This window comes from Equus caballus, chromosome 17, assembly GCF_041296265.1.
Source record: "Equus caballus isolate H_3958 breed thoroughbred chromosome 17, TB-T2T, whole genome shotgun sequence".
Taxonomy (NCBI): Eukaryota; Metazoa; Chordata; class Mammalia; order Perissodactyla; family Equidae; genus Equus; species Equus caballus.
This window is the reverse complement of record NC_091700.1, coordinates 14,852,859-14,869,021: the sequence shown is the minus strand read 5'-3', so window position 1 is coordinate 14,869,021 and position 16,163 is coordinate 14,852,859. Positions and strand designations below refer to the sequence as shown.

The following is a 16,163-nucleotide window of genomic DNA, read 5'->3' as shown; positions in this document are numbered from 1 at the left end:
TGTTGTACCCGTCCTCAGAGGAGCTGGAACAGGGTAAGAGAGAACTTCGCTCCCTCCCCTAATGTCTGGGATCGCTGCCATGGGAGGCTCCATGAGGATAGGACTGGGGGAGGGGCTGTGCATCAGCAGGATTGCTCAGGACTCCCTAGTGCCCTTGCAGCCCAGACAGAAGCCTTCTAACTGGGTGAAAGATTTCTCGTTCGGTGACCTCATTATGCCAAGACCCAAGGAGAACAGATAGATCTGATTGGGAAAGCTGGGTCTGCATGCAAGAGTAGGTGCCCCCTGACCCCCAACTTGTGCTATGACACGCCATCTTGGCTTAAGGTTGAGGGCTCAGAATACATGGCTCTCAACCCCCATCTAGCGGTGACAGGCTGTAACTGCAACCAAATTATATCACAATGGGGAAGACCTGTCTATCTTCCAGCATCTGTCCATCTTCCAGCATCTGTCAAGTCATCAAATCTCCAGACCAGAGGGAAAACAAGCACCCAGAATTATGTCCTGATGACTCAGAAATAAGTAAACTAAATGACAATGAATTCAGAATAGCTATCGTGAAAAAACCCAATTAGGTAAAGGAAAATATAGAGAAGCCAAAGAGTTCTGGAGTTACTTCACAAAAGAGATTGAAACTATAAAGAAGAATCACTCAGAAGTACTAAAGATGAGAAATACAACAGAAGAAATAAAACATAATATGGATTCCCTGAATGCCCGTGTGGACGCCATAGAGGAGCAAATCAGCGTAACTGAAGATAGGTTGAAGGGCTCCAGATAGAGGAAGACAGAGACCTAAGTCTAAAAAGGAATGAGGAAAACCTCCAAGAAATAACCGACTCAATGAGGAAATGCAATATAAGAATTATTGGTATCCCCAAGGGCGAAGAAAAGGAGAATGTAGCAGAAAGCATGCTCAAAGAAATAATAGCAGAGAACTTCCCAAATCTAGGAAATGAGAGAGAAATGTGTGTGGAGGAAGTTTCAGATCTCCTAGATTTGTCAATGTAAAAAGACCTAGTGCAAGGCATATAGTAGTAAAACTGGCAAAAGTGAGTGAGAAAGAAAGAATACTCAGTGCAGCAAGGCAGAATAAACTAACCTACAAAGGAACTCCTATCAGACTTTCAGCAGATTTCTCTCTCCGCTCCAAACTACAACCAAAGAATTGGAAAAACTGAATTTCAACCAATAATCCTAATGACAAACAGAAAACTATAGCAACAATATGACGGAGGATGGAGAGGCTGGCACCACGCTCGGAGGACCTGGAACAGGGTAGGAGAGAACTTTGCTCCCTCCTCTAGAGACTAGGATCTCTGCTGCGGGTGAAGGAAGGAGTGGGAGAGGGGCTGCATGACCGGGGATGAACCAGGACTACCGCCGCTGGTTCAGTGGAAACCCGCTGATGGGGGAAAGCTTCCGTGCATGGGGACCCCATGAAGGCTGGGCCCCGGGAGACCAGAGAATGAGAGCAGATGGGAAGCCAGATCGGCACATGAAAGAAAGTGCCCCTCCTCCCCGAACCCGTGCTGGGCGCTGCCATCTTGCCTGAAGGTGGAGAGCTCAGAACACAGGACTTTCGACCACCGTCTAGTGGTGACAGGCTGTAAGTGCAACCGAATACTACCATCATGAGAAAAAACCAGTCCTCTATCATCCAGCAATTTATAAAAGCTCCAGACCAAAAGGAAAACAACAAAAACACAGGATTAAGTCCTGAGGACTTGGGAATACATTAACTAAGTGAAAATGAGTTCAGAGTAGCTATCATCAAAAAACTCAATGAGGTTGAGGGAAAAATAGAGAAACAAGTCAACAAGTTCTGGAGTTACTTCACAAAAGATATTGAAACTATAAAGAAGATTCAATCAGAAATGCTAGACATGAAAAATACAATGGACCAGATAAAACAGTATACGGATTCTCTGAATGCCTGTGGAGACACCATAGAGGAGCAAATTAGCATGCTCAAAGATAGACAGGCTGAATGGCTCCAGACAGAGAAAGAACTAAGGATTTAAAAGAAGCAGGAAAATATCAGAGAAATAGCAGATTCAATGAGGATAACGAATTTAAGAATCATTGGAATTCCTGAGAACGTGGAAAAGGAAAATAGAGCAGAAAGTGTGCTTAATGAAATTATAGAATAGAACTTCCCAAATCTAGGGATTGAGGGAGAAATGTGTGTGGAGGAAGCTTTCAGATCTCCTAGATTTGCCAATGTAAAGAGACCTAGTGCACGGCATATAGTAGTAAAAATGGCAAACATGAAAGACAAAGAAAGAATACTCAGGGCACCAAGACAGAAGAAAATAACCTACAGAGGAACTCCTATCAGACTTTCAGCAGATTTCTCTACAGAAACCTTACAAGCTAGGAGAGAATGGAGCGATGTATTCAAAGCTTTAAAAGATAAAAATCTTCAGCAAAGAATACTCTATGCAGCAAGAATATCCTTCAGATATGAGGGAGAAATTAAATCTTTTCCAGACAAACCAAAGTTAAGGGAATTTGTAACCAAAAGTCCTCCACTACAAGAAATCCTCAAGAAGGCTCTCATACCTGAAAAAAGAAAAAGGGGGAAAGGGGTCACAAACCACAGAGTAGGGAGACAGATAGATAGAACCAAAATAGGATAGCAAATATTCAACTATAGCATTAGGATAAAGGTAAGGAAACAACCAAAGCAAAGACGATCTTATCACTCTAACTACAAATTCATAACACGAGTTGGAATAAGAGGTGAAAATAATAATTTAGGAGGGGAAGAGCAAAGGGACTAAATCAGTCTAGGCCAAGTAAGTAAGAGACCACCAGAGAATAGACTGTATTATACATGAGCTTCTAAATACAAATTTCAGGGTAGCCACTAAAACAAACAGAACAGAGCCACAAAACGTAAATAAGGAAAAATCTAAGAAACCCAGCATAAGAAATTGCAGAAGTCAATTGGTAAAACACACAGGACGAGAAACAAAGGTAATGCAGGAAAGCCAGATAATGAGTGAGAGAATGAGAGCATTAAGCCCGCATGCATCAATAATCACCCTCAATGTAACCGGATTGAACTCTCCAATAAAAAGACACAGAGTGGCAAGATGGATTAAAGAATAACCTCCAACAATTTGTTGCCTCCAGGAAACACACCTCAGCCCCAAAGACAAACACAGGCTCAGAGTGAAGGGGTGGAAGACAATACTTCAAGCTAATAGCAAGCAAAAGAAAGCAGGTGTTGCAATACTTATATCAGGCAAAACGGATTTCAAAATAATGCAGGAAAAGAGAGATGCAGAGGGACAATATATAATGATCAAAGGGACACTTCATCAAGAAGAAATAACGCTTATAAATATCTATGCACCCAACACAGGAGCACCAAAGTTCATAAAGCAACTATTAACAAACCTAAAATAGGATATCAAAAATAACACAATAATAGTAGGGGACCTCAACACCCCACTCACAACCCCGGACAGATCATCCAGACAGAAAATCAACAAGGAAATGGTGGAATTAAACAAAAAGCTAAAACAGTTGGACTTAATAGACCTATATAGAACACTCCATCCAAAAACAGCAGAATATACATTCTTCTCAAGTGCACACAGAACATTTTGAAGGATAGACTATATGCTGTGAAACAAGGCAAGCCTGTATAAATTTTAAAAAATTGAAATACTAAGAAGCAACTTCCCCAATAATAATGCTATAAGGCTAGAAATTAATTACAAGAAAAAAGCTGAGAAAGGCACAAGAATGTGGATACTAAACAATACGCTACTGAACAAGCAATGGATCATTGAAGAAATTAAAGAAGAAATTAAAAAAATACCTGGAAACAAATGAAAATGATAACATGCCATACCAGCTCACATGGGATACACCAAAAGCTGTATTAAGAGGAAAATTCATCACCATACAGGCACATCTTAACAAACAAGAAAAATCCCAAATAAGAAATCTTAAACTACACCTAACCGAATTAGAGAAAGAAGAACCAACAAAGCCCAAAGTCAGCAGGACAGAAATAATAAAAATCAGAGCAGAAATAAATGCTATTGAAATGAAAAAGGCAGTAGAAAGGATCAATGAAACAAAGAGCTTGTTCTTTGAGAAGATAAATAAAATTGGCAAACCCATAGCCAGACTTACAAAGAAAAAAAGGGAGAAAGCTCCAATAAACAAAATTAGAAATGAAAGAGGAGAAATAACAACAGACTCCGCAGAAGTACAATGGATTATAAGAGAATACTACAAAAAAGTATATGCCAACAAAATGGATAACCTAGAGAAAATGGATAAATTCTTGGACTCCTACAATATCCCAAAGCTCAGTCAAGAAGAAGCAGACAATTTGAACACACCAATCACTAGGAAAGAGATTGAAACAGCAATCAAAATCATCCCAAAGAATAAAACCCCAGGACCAGATGGCTTTCCTGGGGAATTCTACCAAACTTTAAGAGAGGATTTAATACTTATCCTTTTCAAGCTATTTCAAAGAGTTAGGGAGGATGGAACACTTCCTTACGCATTCTACAAGGCCAACCTCACACTGAAACCAAAGCCAGACAAGGACATCACGAAAAAAGAGAACTACAGGCCAATATCACTGATGAACAAAGATGCAAAAATTCTCAACAAAATTTTGGCAACCAGAATTTAGCAATTCATCAAAAGGATCATACATCATGAGCAGGTGGGATTCATACCAGGGACACAGGGATGGTTCAACATCCGCAAATCAATCAACGTCATACACCACATCAACAAACTGAGGAATAAAAACCACATGATCATCTCAATAGATGCAGAGAAAGCATTTGACAAGATCCAACAGCCACTTATGATAAAAACTCTGAACAAAATGGGCATAGAAGGGAATGACCTCGACATAATGAAGGCCATCTATGATAAACCTACAGCCAACATCATACTCAATGGGCAAAAACTGAACACCAGCCCCTAAAATCAGGAATGTGACAAGGATGCCCTCTATCACCACTCTTATTTATCATAGTACTGGAGGTCCTGGCCAGAGCAATCAGGCAAGAAAATGGAATAAAAGGAATCCAAATAGGGAGGGAAGAAGTGAAAGTCTCGCTGTTTGCAGACGACATGATCTTATATATAGAAAACCCCAAAGAACCCATTGGAAAACTCTTAGAAGTAATGAACAACTACAGCAAAGTTGCTGCCTATAAAATCAATTTGCATAAATCAATAGCATTTCTATATTCTAATAATCAATTAATAGAAAAGGAACTCAAGAACACAATACCATCCACAATTGCTGCAAAAAGAATAAAATAGCTCAGAGTGAATTTAACCAAGGAAGTGAAAGACCTATACAATGAAAATTACAAGACCTTTCTGAGAGAATTGGATGACGACATAAGGAGGTGGAAAGACATTCCATGTACATGGATTGGAAGAATAAACATAGTTAAAATGTCTATTCTACCTAAAGCAATCTACAGATTCAACACCATCCCAATCAGAATCTCAATGACATTCTTTACGGAAATAGGATGAAGAATCCTAAAATACACATGAGGCAACAAAAGACCCCAAGTTGCTAAAGCAATCCTGAGAAAAAAGAACAAAACGGGAGGCATCACAATCCCTGACTTCAAAACATGCTACAAAGCTACAGGAATCAAACCGGCATGGTACTGGTAGAAAAACAGGTGCACAGATTAATGGAACAGCATTGAAAGCCCAGAAATAAAACCACACATTTATGGACAGCTAATCTTTGACACAGGATCTGAGGGCATACAATGGAGAAAAGAAAGTCTTTTCAACAAATGGTGTTGGGTAAAATGGCAAGTCACATGTAAAAGAATAAAAATTGACCATTCTTTTTCATCATTCACAAAAATAAACTGTAAATGGATCAAAGACCCAAAGGTAAGACCTGAAGCCATAAGACTTCTAGAACAAAATGTAGGCAGTACACTCTTTGATGTCAGTATTAAAAGGATCTTTTCGGACACCATGTCTTCTCGACAAGGGAAACTATAGAAAGAATAAAGAAATGGGACTTCATCAGACTAAAGAGCTTCTTCCAGGCAAGAGAAAACAGGATTGAAACAAAAAAACAAGCCACTAATTGGGAAAAAAATATTTGCAAGTCATATATCCAACAAATGATTAATCTCCATAATATATAAAGAACTCACACAACTTAACAACAACAAAAATACCCAATCAAAAAATGGACTGGAGACATGAACAGACATTTCTCCAAGGAGATATACCGATGGCCAATAGGCACCATGAAAAGATGTTCATCATCACTGATCATCAGGGAAATGCAAATCAAAACTGCACTAAGATATCACGTTACACCCATTAGAATGGCAAAAATAACCAAAACAAAAAGTACCAAATGTTGGAGAGGTTGCGGAGAAAAAGGACCCCTCCTACACTGCTGGAGGGAATGCAAACTGGTGCAGCCACTATGGAAAACAGTATGGAGATTCCTCAAAAAATTAAAAATAGAAATACAATATGACCCAGCCATCCCACTACTGGGTATCTATCCAAAGAGCTTGAAGTCAGCAATTCCAAAAGTCCCATGCACCCCTATGTTCATTGCAGCATTATTTACAATAGCCAAGACGTGGAAGTAACCTAAGTGCCCATCAACTGATGATTGGATAAAGAAGAAATGGTGTATATATATGTATGTATACACTCTATGTGTGTGTATATATATATATGTGTGTGTGTGTGTGTGTGTGTATGTATGTATGTATGTATGTGTATATATATAGTGGAGTACTACTCAGCCTTAAGGAAGGATAAAGTTGTTCCATTCAAAACAGCGTGGATGGATCTTGAGGGAATTATGTTAAGTGAAATAAGCCAGATAGAGAAGGACAATCTCTGTATGACTCCACTCATATGAGGAATTTAAACGTGGACAAAGAGAACAGATTAGTGGCTACCAGGGGAAAGGGGGCTTGGGGGTACAAAGGGTAAAGGGGTGCACCTACAACATGACTGACAAACAATAATGTCCAACTGAAATTTCACAAGATTGTAAACTATCATAAACTAAATAAAAACTTAAAAAAAAAAGCAGCTGGGAAAAAGGAGGCAATAGAAGACACCAAGAAGGGGTGAGCCATAGTTTATGGTGAAAAGGAGAGGAGTATCCTGGAAGCTGGACTGACTGTGTATTCAGGATTATGGTAGACACCTGAATACATAATGAGCAGGACATGGTCCCTGCCTCTGCTCCTGTTTTAATTTGCTCCATGGTTCAACTCTTCAGTTAATGGCACTACCTAGTCTATCATGCCTGAAAACTTGGAGTCATCTTTTATTGTCCTTCACACTCTCACATCTATTGGGTGAGCCACGTTTTACTGACAAAATATCGTTTTAAATTATAGCATACTTAGTGGGAAAAGTACACGAGTCTTGAGTATCTACCTCAATGATTTTTTTTTTAACAATCTAAACACACTATCATAAAAACCCCCCAAATCAAGACATTCACTATTCTGGCTCTCCAGAGGCCTCTATCGTGACCCTTTGCAGAATTTGCTCCCACCCAAGGTAACCACTACTCTGACTTCTATCGCTGTAGCTTAGTTTTGCCAGTTTTTGAGCTCAGGTAGATGGAATTATACTCTATGTACTCCTTTCTACCAGGCTCCTTTTATTAAACATCCTGTCTGAGATTCATTCATGTTGTTACAGGTAATTGGTTGGTTTTTATAAAGCTCTTTAGATCTGATTATTATTGCATAATGCATTAGTTTTGGTTATTGATAGCTGCGTAACATGCCTATCCAAACTTAGTGGAGTGAAACAACAACCATTGTATTAGTCGGATTCTGTGGGTTAGGAATTTGGTAGGGAGAAATTGCCGTGCTCTCTGATGGTTGGGGTCTAGAATCATTTAGAGGCTCTTTCACTCACATGGATGGTACCTTGGCTGGGATGTCTTGAAGACCAAAATCCTCTGGGATCGTTCACAAGGGCACCTACATTTCCTGTTTTGAAAAGTGGCAGTTTTATTTTTCCAATGGTATATCTAAAATACAATTTCAATGGAGATGGAAACTTCTACTTGAAAGTTGCTCTACTTCTTTTCCACTTTTGGGACCCAGGTGACCTGTTCAGATAGTGTTCACCTATTGCTGATACAAAGGGTGTACTGGGGCTGGTGATCATATATGACCAGAGGAAACTTAATGTCGGTATCCAGATGCAGAGATTCCTTTGAGGAAGGGAGGAGGTTTAGGAAATGCTTGGTGAGCACAGTCTGTCTGGTATTGGATAAAATCACAAGAATTTGGGGATGAACTCCTGCCTCCTCATCTTGGCCCCTGGTCTTGAGATACCAAGTATAAATGGACATGGTGTGCGTCAGGGCTTGTGTTGGTGGTCTATTTTCTTCAGTGCATATGGTTCATCTTCTGTTTAGGAACGAAGTCTTATCACCTGATCGCCAGCATAGCAGTTGCAATGAAGGTGGCTGTGCCCTGGTTGCAGATTCTCCATGAGGAGATTCTCCATGAGGCCTTAGCTCTTCACAGCTTGTTGGCTGGCTTCACTGAGCAAGCTTCCTGAGAGTGGCATGTCCTTGGAAGTCACATCACACCACTTCCACAGAGCAACGCTTCTACTCTGTTGATTGAAGCAGGTTCACGCCTGCCTAGATTCAAGGGGAGGGAACCTGAACCTCACATATTCATGGGATGTGTCTCAAAGAATTTGTGGCCAATTTTTAAAACCACCATGAACTAGATAGTGGAATTGATTTATCCATTCTACTGTAGATGGATATTTGAGTACTTTCTACTTTGGAGGAATAAGGAGAATGATGCTCTAATCATTCTTGCTCCTTCCTCTTGGTTGAAATGTTTAGATTTCAGTTGAGGACACATCTAAGAGTAGAATTGCTGGTCATGTTGTATGTGTGTCTCCAGCATTAACAGATAGATCCTGCCAAAAAGCTTTCCCAAGTGGCTGCATGAATTCCTACTCCTACCTGCAGTGTGTGAGCCTTCCAGTTGCTCTGCAGCTTCCCCTCCACTTGCTGCCCTCAGCTCAGCATTTCAAAACTGTTTTTAACCATTCTCTGGTTGTATAGAAGATCTCAGTGTGGTTGAATTGTCATTTCCCTTGTCCCTGCTGATTTTAGCACATTTGCATGTGCTTGTTGGCCGCTGGGACACTCTGTGTTGTGGAGTGCCTGTTGAAGTCTTTTGACCAGTTTTAAGCAATTGGTTTGTTTGGCTCCTTTCTTACTGTGATGCTGAAGATTTTCTGTATTCTGCATGAGAATCCTTTGTTGAATATTCGAATTGGAACAATCTCTTCGCATCCTGTGATTTGCCAATTCCCTCTTGTAATATGTCTCATGATGAACTGAAAGTCTAAATTTTAATGAATCCAAGTTTACCAATCTTTTCTTTTATGGAGAGTGTGTGTATGTGTGCATTTGTGTGTCTTCTTTAAGAAGTTTTTGCTACCCTGTCATCCTGAAGATGTTTTCTTATGTTGTCTTCTAGAAGTTTCATTATTTTACCTTTCTCCTTTAGGTCAAAGTGTCCAGGAATTGAGTTTTGTGTATTGTGAGGGTAGGGCTCAAGGTTTCTTTTACGTCCACATGCTCATCTCTACGAGTAATAACAGGCAGCATTGGGACAGGTGGACACAAGCCTGGGAGTTAGGGGTCCTGTATTCTCAGCCTTAACCTCCCTTTAAAACACCCTGTGAACTTGAGCAGGTGATTTTCCCAGTTCTCCCTCCTCTCAGGCTCCCTCCTTCCTTCCTTTTTTCCTTCTATCCTTCCTTCCACACTCCCTCCCTCTATTCCTTCCTTCCTTCCATCTATCCATCCAAGCATCTGTCCAGATATCAATCTGTCCAACTGTCCTCCTGCCTGTTTGCCTGTTTTTCCTTCTTCTCTCCTTCCATCCTCTTTCCTCCCATCTCTCCAACTTCTCTTCCTTGTGTGTATTCTTCCTGCTTTCCTTTTGACCCTCCATTTGTCCACTCATCCTCTGTCCATCCAGGTATCCCCTCTGTCTGTGCCTCTACCTCTCTCTTTGTTCCGTCTCTCTCTTCAACCACACTCACTCTTTTGGGTTCATCTCCTTCATAAGCTTGCTCTTACCTCTACTCACACAATCCCTCCTCCTGTCACTCACATTTATGGCTCACCTGTGAGTGGTTGTCCTGGGACAGCCACTACTGAGTGCAGATGAGCCTGTGGGGCTTCACCCACTGTATGAGGGCTCTATCCCACCCTAACAAGAGCCCTTTCCACAGCTCCTGAGCCAGGAAGCAAGTTCCTGCCTACTTCATCATCACTTGAGCAACCAGAAGCCACCACAGACCTAGGGGACCCCTCTTCCTTCCCCAGAGTAGCTCTGCAGCCCCACACCTACACTGCCAAATTATCACTTGGGAGCTGGAAAGCCGAGGTGTGCAATTCTGGTTTTCGGGCAATCATGCCTATCACAAAGATTATACCAATAATCGAATCTGATGCAGCTCTCAGAGAGCCCCTGGTCTTATGAAATTCACAGAACATTCTAATCGAAGGTGGGATGTTTTGAGGAGAAGCACTGGCATTATTTGGGTGGGAAGAGCTTTGTGGAGGAAGTTTTGCCCAGGTGGGGTCTTTAAGAAGGAGTAGGCATTATATAGGGAAATAGGGTGTGTTTTGAGGAGCAATCCTCAAGTGCAGTGGGTGTTACTGGCAGGGGAGGAAGGAAGACATGAGTGATATACTGGCTTCAACTTGGATGAGCACAGAGGTGGGTGGTGGTTCCACTGGGAGCAAAGGCAACAGATGATAATGAATTCAGGGCTCTGATCTGGTCTCAGGCCAGCTGTCAGTGATGGCCATCTCTCCCCATCTCTTCTTGCAAGCTATGGTGCACGAGCTGAAGGCCCTCACACTGAAGTTCAGCATCTCCAACCTCCAATATTCAACAGACGTGAGCAAGGGCTCAGCGACATTTAACTCCACTGAGAGAGTCCTGCAACACTGGATGAGACCCTGGTGCCCACAGCTCCTGGTAGGATGAGTCCCAGCCAGCCGCTCCCCACCTGCTGTCTCTCCAGCTCCTCCTCCTCCTGCCTCCTCCCCTGCTTGGATCCTTGTTCAAGAAGAGCAGCCTAGGCCCCTTGTCCTTGGGTTGCAGAGTGATCTCCCTCAGGGAAGTCCCTTTTCTGAGCTTTGAGAGTCACAAACGCTTTCAGAGACCACCCCAGTTTTCACTCTTCCCACTGACTCCCAATTTGCTCCTCCCTCCCTCTGGCCCCCATTATCAGAGGATTCAGGACATCTCTCTAGAGTCCCCGCATTCCTCTCTCCCCAGGCCTGCGGACGATGGGGCAGCCACCAGCGTGGAAGCTGTCTGCACCTACCACCCTGACCCCATGGCTCACGATGGAGAGTATGACAGAGACACCAGGTGACAGCAGCATTCCTGGGAGCTTAACCAGCTGACTCACCGTGTCACCCCGAGGGGCCTCTACTCCCTGCTCAGGGACAGCCTTTTTGTCAGTGGTGAGTGTTCATGCTGAGCTGGATTGACAGTGATCGTTACTTATGCCTGTTCTGCTTTATTTCCTCTCTAACAAGTCAGCCCAGGTTCTGATTTGGGGGACACAGAAACTGAATATGTAGAAAATTTCAATTTGCAAATGAAGACTGTGCTGTAAATGGATTTTTAGATCCCAATCATAAAAAAAAATTCAACTATCTCTATCATAATTTTTATATAGATTGCCTGGCCAGATTATAATATGTTGGTTGTAATGGGTTTAAATATACTATTAAAATTAGTTTCACATGTTTATTTTTACTTTCTGAAATGTGGCTACTAAAAGAAGTTTAAATTCCATAAGATAGAGTGTCAATTCTACTGTTGCACAGCACTGTTCAAGCCATGAAAATAAAGCCCAGAGAAAGTGGTAAGGGACAATTTTTCCAAGGAAAGGAGTCAATCCAACCCACGCGGCAAGATGCAGAAAACAGTCTCATCACACACACACACACACACACACACACACACAGTCACAAAACAAAAGCAACATCATCATAGAGTTGCCCCACTACTTCTGAAGTAGCAAGAGATTGCACTCCTACATTGTCCTGAGTGGACGAACCTCAGGAAAGAAGCCAGAAGTCAAGAGAATGTACCAAACAGGAAGATATGAAACCAGAGAGTAAATGTCAGCATCTTATATGAGGTTCCCAGTGGTGGATTCTGTTAGTGATTCAATATGTTAGGGAGAATTTTGCTAGAAGGGTTGTAACAAAACTAACCTTTCCTTTCCTTTGTAGACATATACAAGTTATGTAAAGAATAACAGCTGTAGCCAACCAATGAAAAGATGATAGAACACGAATATCACTCTTCTAAATCACTCCTGGATTAGTCAGCCAGTCAGGGAACAGATGACAGTGGATTAAGTTGGAGCTTATTAGGCTGATTCTGACTTAATGACCATCCTATGAATTGTCTCCTGCCAGGACCTCTAAAACATGCTGCCCCTGCCACTCATTTGCCACCAAGGTCCACCAACCAGACCAGACCTTGCTGACCAATGCCCTGGCTGGGCCCCTTCTGAGCACACCTGGAAGATTCTCCCTAAGTCCCATTCTGTCACGGTGCTCTTCCACCTACAACCGGCCAGGGAGACATTCACTCCAAGGCTCACACTGTGTGTGCCCAGTTCTCGGGATGGCACTTCTCCCTCAAGTGAAGAAAAGGATCAGAGTGCAGAGCCTGTGGGCTGCAGCCATCAGGACAAGGCCTAAGGTTTGCTGCTAGAGAGAAGAGAACCTGTAGTGGTTGTGGGTGCCGGGGTGCAAGAAGCCCCCGTGATTTCTGGATAGAATCCCAGAATATGATGCAGGAGAGAGGAGGGATGCTTGGGTGTGATTCTGCTAGAGAATGTCCATAAGGAGGCAGATGTGCCATTGGAAATGCCTTCAACAGTGTTGTTCATTCTTCGATTCATCCTGTCTCAGGGAGTTCTGTCTACATCCATCCAGGCACTAGTCTCCCTTCTGGAGTAAAAAGATAGCATCAGAAGAATGTTTCCATTTCATTTATAATGGATAGGTACAGTGCTTGTAAGGTGCTAGGTGTTGCAAGCAGTTTTCAAACATTAACTCCTTTAATACTCTCCATGTCCTTACAAATTAGGTACACTTATCATTCTTGCCGACACCAGATGAGGAAACTGAGGCACTGATGAGGTGAGTAACTTTCCCGCTACCATATCTAGGAAGTGATTGAGCTGGAATTTGAACATAAGATATTGTCTTCATATGCTCTGCTCTTAAGCATGTTCTTTGCTCTCTAAGACTTCACACCATGAAGACGATGGCTCAGCATATCCATTTTCTTGTTACACCCAGTAGCCCCATTCTTTGATCTCTGTCTGAAAAAGATACTTTTTGCATCAAAACTGTTGCACATACACACCAAAATGACTTCTCCTCATGTCCCATGTCCTGGAAAATACATAGAGAACATTTCAAAGCCTTTCTTGCCCAGGCTGGGAGTGCTTCTGGGAAATCCCACTGTTCCTCTAAGAAGCCAACGGAAGGCTGGGAGCTGAGTCTCAGGGGAAAGGTGACCTCAGCCGTTACCATGGAATTACAGAATGGATGGGAGGCCTCAGCAGGAACTGACTTCAGGATTGGTGGTGTTTGAAGCTGGGCGCTAATTTTCTGGCTGTGGGTGTAGGGGCTGGTGCCGCATTCCAGGGAGAAGGGATGGCTCCCTGTGTTCTTAGAAGAAACAAGACCCAGGAAAGAGGTGAAATGACAGTTTCCATTCAGAATGGACTTGTGAGGGGAAACATTCAACCCAGAGGAGACAGTCATGTTCCTGAGGGCACCGGAAGAAGCTGCCTCTGCGTCTGCCAAGCAGAATGCCCTGCTTCATGGACTCACTTTATCCAAAAGAGACCAAGAAGGAGAAAATCATGAGATGACCGTGCAGATGTGAGATCTGTGACATTGGAGACTGTGCCTGGGAGGCCCTGAAAGGCCTCAGAGGAGTAACATTTGCTGTGAGCAGAGTGACAGATGTGAGGCATGCCTGCCTGTGTCTGGGAACAGTTTGAGTGTCAGGGAGAAGCCACTGCTGGTGCAGAGACTCACAGGAAGAAAGGAGTCTGAGCAGAGAAGGTCAGAAAGCTGGCGGTGTGGCTGGAAGGATCCTGAGAAGAGAGAGGAGGGGAGATGGGGGTACGGCAGGGACGGGTGGCAGGACTGGCAGACTGCTTTTTCCTGTCACTCTCTGACGACGTTGCTCTAAGACCGTGCCCCTAGAAAGTACAAATCCTTAAGCTCTCACAAAGTGTGTGTGCCAGGAATGGGGCACGGCTTAGCTGGGTGCCTCTGCCTCAAGGTCTCTGTGAAGCTTGGGCTGCATCTCTATTGCGGCTCGACTCGGGGAGCGTGTGCTCCCAAGTTCACTCACATGCATGTTGACAGGGTTTGTTTGGACGGAAAGCCTGAGTTCCTGCCTGTCTGTTGGCCGATCATTTCCTCCATTCTCTCCTATGGAGCCTCTACATAGGGAAATTGAACACATGTGCACTTGCTCCCCCAGTTCCAGAGATATAAGAGGCAGAGAGAGAGAGAGATGGAAACAGGAGGAGGGAAAGAGGGAGGGGGCTAAAGACAATGAGTAAGAAGGAAGGGCCAGGCTTTTTGTTCTTAACCCTGGGTTGTGTACCATCCCAACACCTTGGCTGCATTCTATTCAGAAGTCACTTCCTAATGACTGTGCGGTTCCACAAGGATGTGCACAGCAGGAGACAGTGAGCACCGGGAGCCGTGGTGGAGGCTGCCCTCCACATAGGCCAACATGAGGCACTTGGTTCTGACTCTAAGGGAAACAGGAGACCGTGGAATCATTCATGCCAGTGACTGGCAATCTCTGAATTTCCTCTAATTTCAACCCGTTAAAGCTGCAGATGTGTAAATGAGGCCCAGAGGGGCAGAGACTTGCTCAAGGCCCAAGAGCTGTGACACAGGCCTGTTTTAAGGGGTACTCCACACGATAGCCCACCCCTTCTTGTCATTCTTTCATCTCTAAGTGTGTGCATCAGACACAAGTGAAACCAGACACCAGGTGTTGTCACTACTGTCTCTTCTGCAGCTAAGGACATCCTGAGGGAGCTATTTCTGGCCTCGTCCCTATCGTGCAGGTTGAAGGATTGAGGAGGCCTTGCGAGGTACAATTGTGTTTCCAGGACACAGAGCTTCTAGGGAAAGAGAGGCGTGAACTCAGCTGAACTCAGCTTCCTCAAGCTGGAAACCTGGTTCCATCTCAAGGTCCTGTGTGAGGCTCTGTGCTGGCTATTTGTGTACAGTTCTGGTGATGACATGGGCAAGGAGGGTGAGTAGCCAAGATCCCAGAGGGGTTTTGGGTTGGTGTGATTGAAAGAAGAGGCCCGGGTAATGGAAGCTTGAGGAAGTGACCTCACTTCCTTGGTGACAGACCCTAACAGAACTTAGCACACTGGTCTCCAGGCGCCCACATTCTAGACATAGCCTCCTATTGAGCTCACTTGAGTAGAGACACTGAAGAGAGTAGGATGCTCTGCTGTTGTCTCCCGACTTGTCGAGGCTGTGGCTTCAGGAAAGCCAAGAAACAGAGACTTTTCAGTTGCTACACACATTGGCTTGGCCCTCACCTGCACCACCTCTGGCCATTTGGCAGGAGGATCCCTCAGGTAACACAGGGCAGGCCAACCGCCTTAGACCACAATGGGATCCCAACCCCACACCCCTCTGAGCCTCCTTGTGTGTCCCGGGGGAGTGGAGTGAGGGACGGCGGGGCTGAGGGGGCACTCATCCTAGGCAGGAGCCCTTTGCTGGGTGTTGGAAGCCTGGCAGTGCGTCGTGTTCCCAGCCTAGGTGTTGGCTAGCAGGATGGGAGAGTGGGTGCTGGGGACCAAGCTCCTCTACCCATAGGTTAGTCCCGAGCCATCCGGGTGTCATCTCATTCCCTCCCTGGCTGGAGTTCTACACAGACACTGCCGGGTACCTGATCCCTGCTGGGGTTTCCTCCTGTGGCCAAGTCGAGGCAGGTGCCTGAGACATCCCGGCCCGGCTCTCGGGCACTGTCTTTGCAGAGCTGCACGCA

The 16,163-nt window shown here is 43.9% G+C and overlaps 1 protein-coding gene across 1 annotated transcript in view; it reads left to right on the top strand.

Annotated features, from left to right (window-relative positions):
* The window catches only part of LOC138918305 (ral guanine nucleotide dissociation stimulator-like), a 33,699-nt gene extending 18,286 nt beyond the window's left edge, over positions 1 to 15,413 (top strand). Inside the window, exons 6-9 of the mRNA XM_070239306.1 lie at positions 10,912 to 11,060; positions 11,364 to 11,554; positions 13,203 to 13,255; positions 15,223 to 15,413. Of these exons, the coding sequence (XP_070095407.1) occupies positions 10,912 to 11,005 (94 nt within the window). The 3' untranslated portion in view covers positions 11,006 to 11,060; positions 11,364 to 11,554; positions 13,203 to 13,255; positions 15,223 to 15,413. The remainder of the gene's footprint in view (positions 1 to 10,911; positions 11,061 to 11,363; positions 11,555 to 13,202; positions 13,256 to 15,222) is intronic.
* Positions 15,414 to 16,163: the final 750 nt, after the last annotated feature.